At 61.9% G+C, this 888-nt stretch overlaps 1 protein-coding gene across 1 annotated transcript in view; it reads left to right on the top strand.

The window, feature by feature from the left end:
• The first annotated feature begins 6 nt into the window (after positions 1-6).
• Positions 7-888, top strand: part of LOC104405291 (integrin-linked protein kinase) — a 1,602-nt gene continuing 720 nt past the window's right edge. Inside the window, exons 1-2 of the mRNA XM_010013960.1 lie at positions 7-80; positions 159-258. Of these exons, the coding sequence (XP_010012262.1) occupies positions 15-80; positions 159-258 (166 nt within the window). The 5' untranslated portion in view covers positions 7-14. The remainder of the gene's footprint in view (positions 81-158; positions 259-888) is intronic.

Below are 888 nucleotides of genomic sequence, written 5' to 3'. Positions count from 1 at the left end.
ACATCGCGCGGGGCATGGCCTTCCTGCACACGCTGGAGCCGCTCATCCCCCGCCACCACCTCAACAGCCGCAGCATCATGGTAAGTGCCAGGGCCACACAACACAGCCCGACCCCCACGGGCACGGGCAGGTCCCCTCCCACCGCCATGTCCCCCCAGATCGACGAGGACATGACAGCGCGGGTCAGCATGGCCGACGTCAAGTTCTCCTTCCAGTGCCCGGGCAGGATGTATGCGCCCGCCTGGGTGGCTCCCGAAGGTGAGCGCCTGGCATCACCTCCCCCCCAGCCCTTCCTCACCGTCCTCATAGAGCCTCAGAACCCACTGGGCTGGGAAAAAGCTTCAGGATCATCCAGTCCAAACACTCCCCAGCACTGCCAAGGCCACCACTAACCCCGGGCACTGAGGCCTCGTCTACATGGGCTGTGAACACTTGCAGGGACGGTGACTCCAGCCCTGCCCTGGGCAGCCTGTTCCAATGCCTGAGCACCCTCTGGGCAAGGAATTGTTCCTCAGCTCCAGCTAAACCTGCCCTGGGGCAGCCTGAGGCCGTTTCCTCTTGTCCCATCCCTTGTTCCTTGGGAGCAGAGACCAGCCCCCTCCTGGCTCCATCCTCCTGTCAGGCAGTTGCAGAGAGCGAGAAGGTCCCCCCTGAGCCTTCTCTTCTCCAGACTAAACCCCCCCAGGTCCCTCAGCCTTTCCTCCTCCCACTTGTGCTCCAGGTCGTACCAACCAGTCCTGCCCCCACAAGAAATGAACCCCCAGCCTCCACGCCACCCCTTCTTTGTGCTGACACAGGATTTTTCTCTCGCCATGCTGTGAGCAGACTGAAGACCGACATCCCTTGCAGCTCCCAGAAAACGTTCCAGCTGGATTCTCACACTAATCC

This window comes from Nestor notabilis, unplaced genomic scaffold (genome assembly GCF_000696875.1).
Source record: "Nestor notabilis isolate BGI_N333 unplaced genomic scaffold, ASM69687v1 scaffold22224, whole genome shotgun sequence".
In the NCBI taxonomy this organism is placed as follows: Eukaryota; Metazoa; Chordata; class Aves; order Psittaciformes; family Psittacidae; genus Nestor; species Nestor notabilis.
Note: the sequence above shows the minus strand (reverse complement) of the source record. Positions and strands in the feature narration are given on the sequence as shown.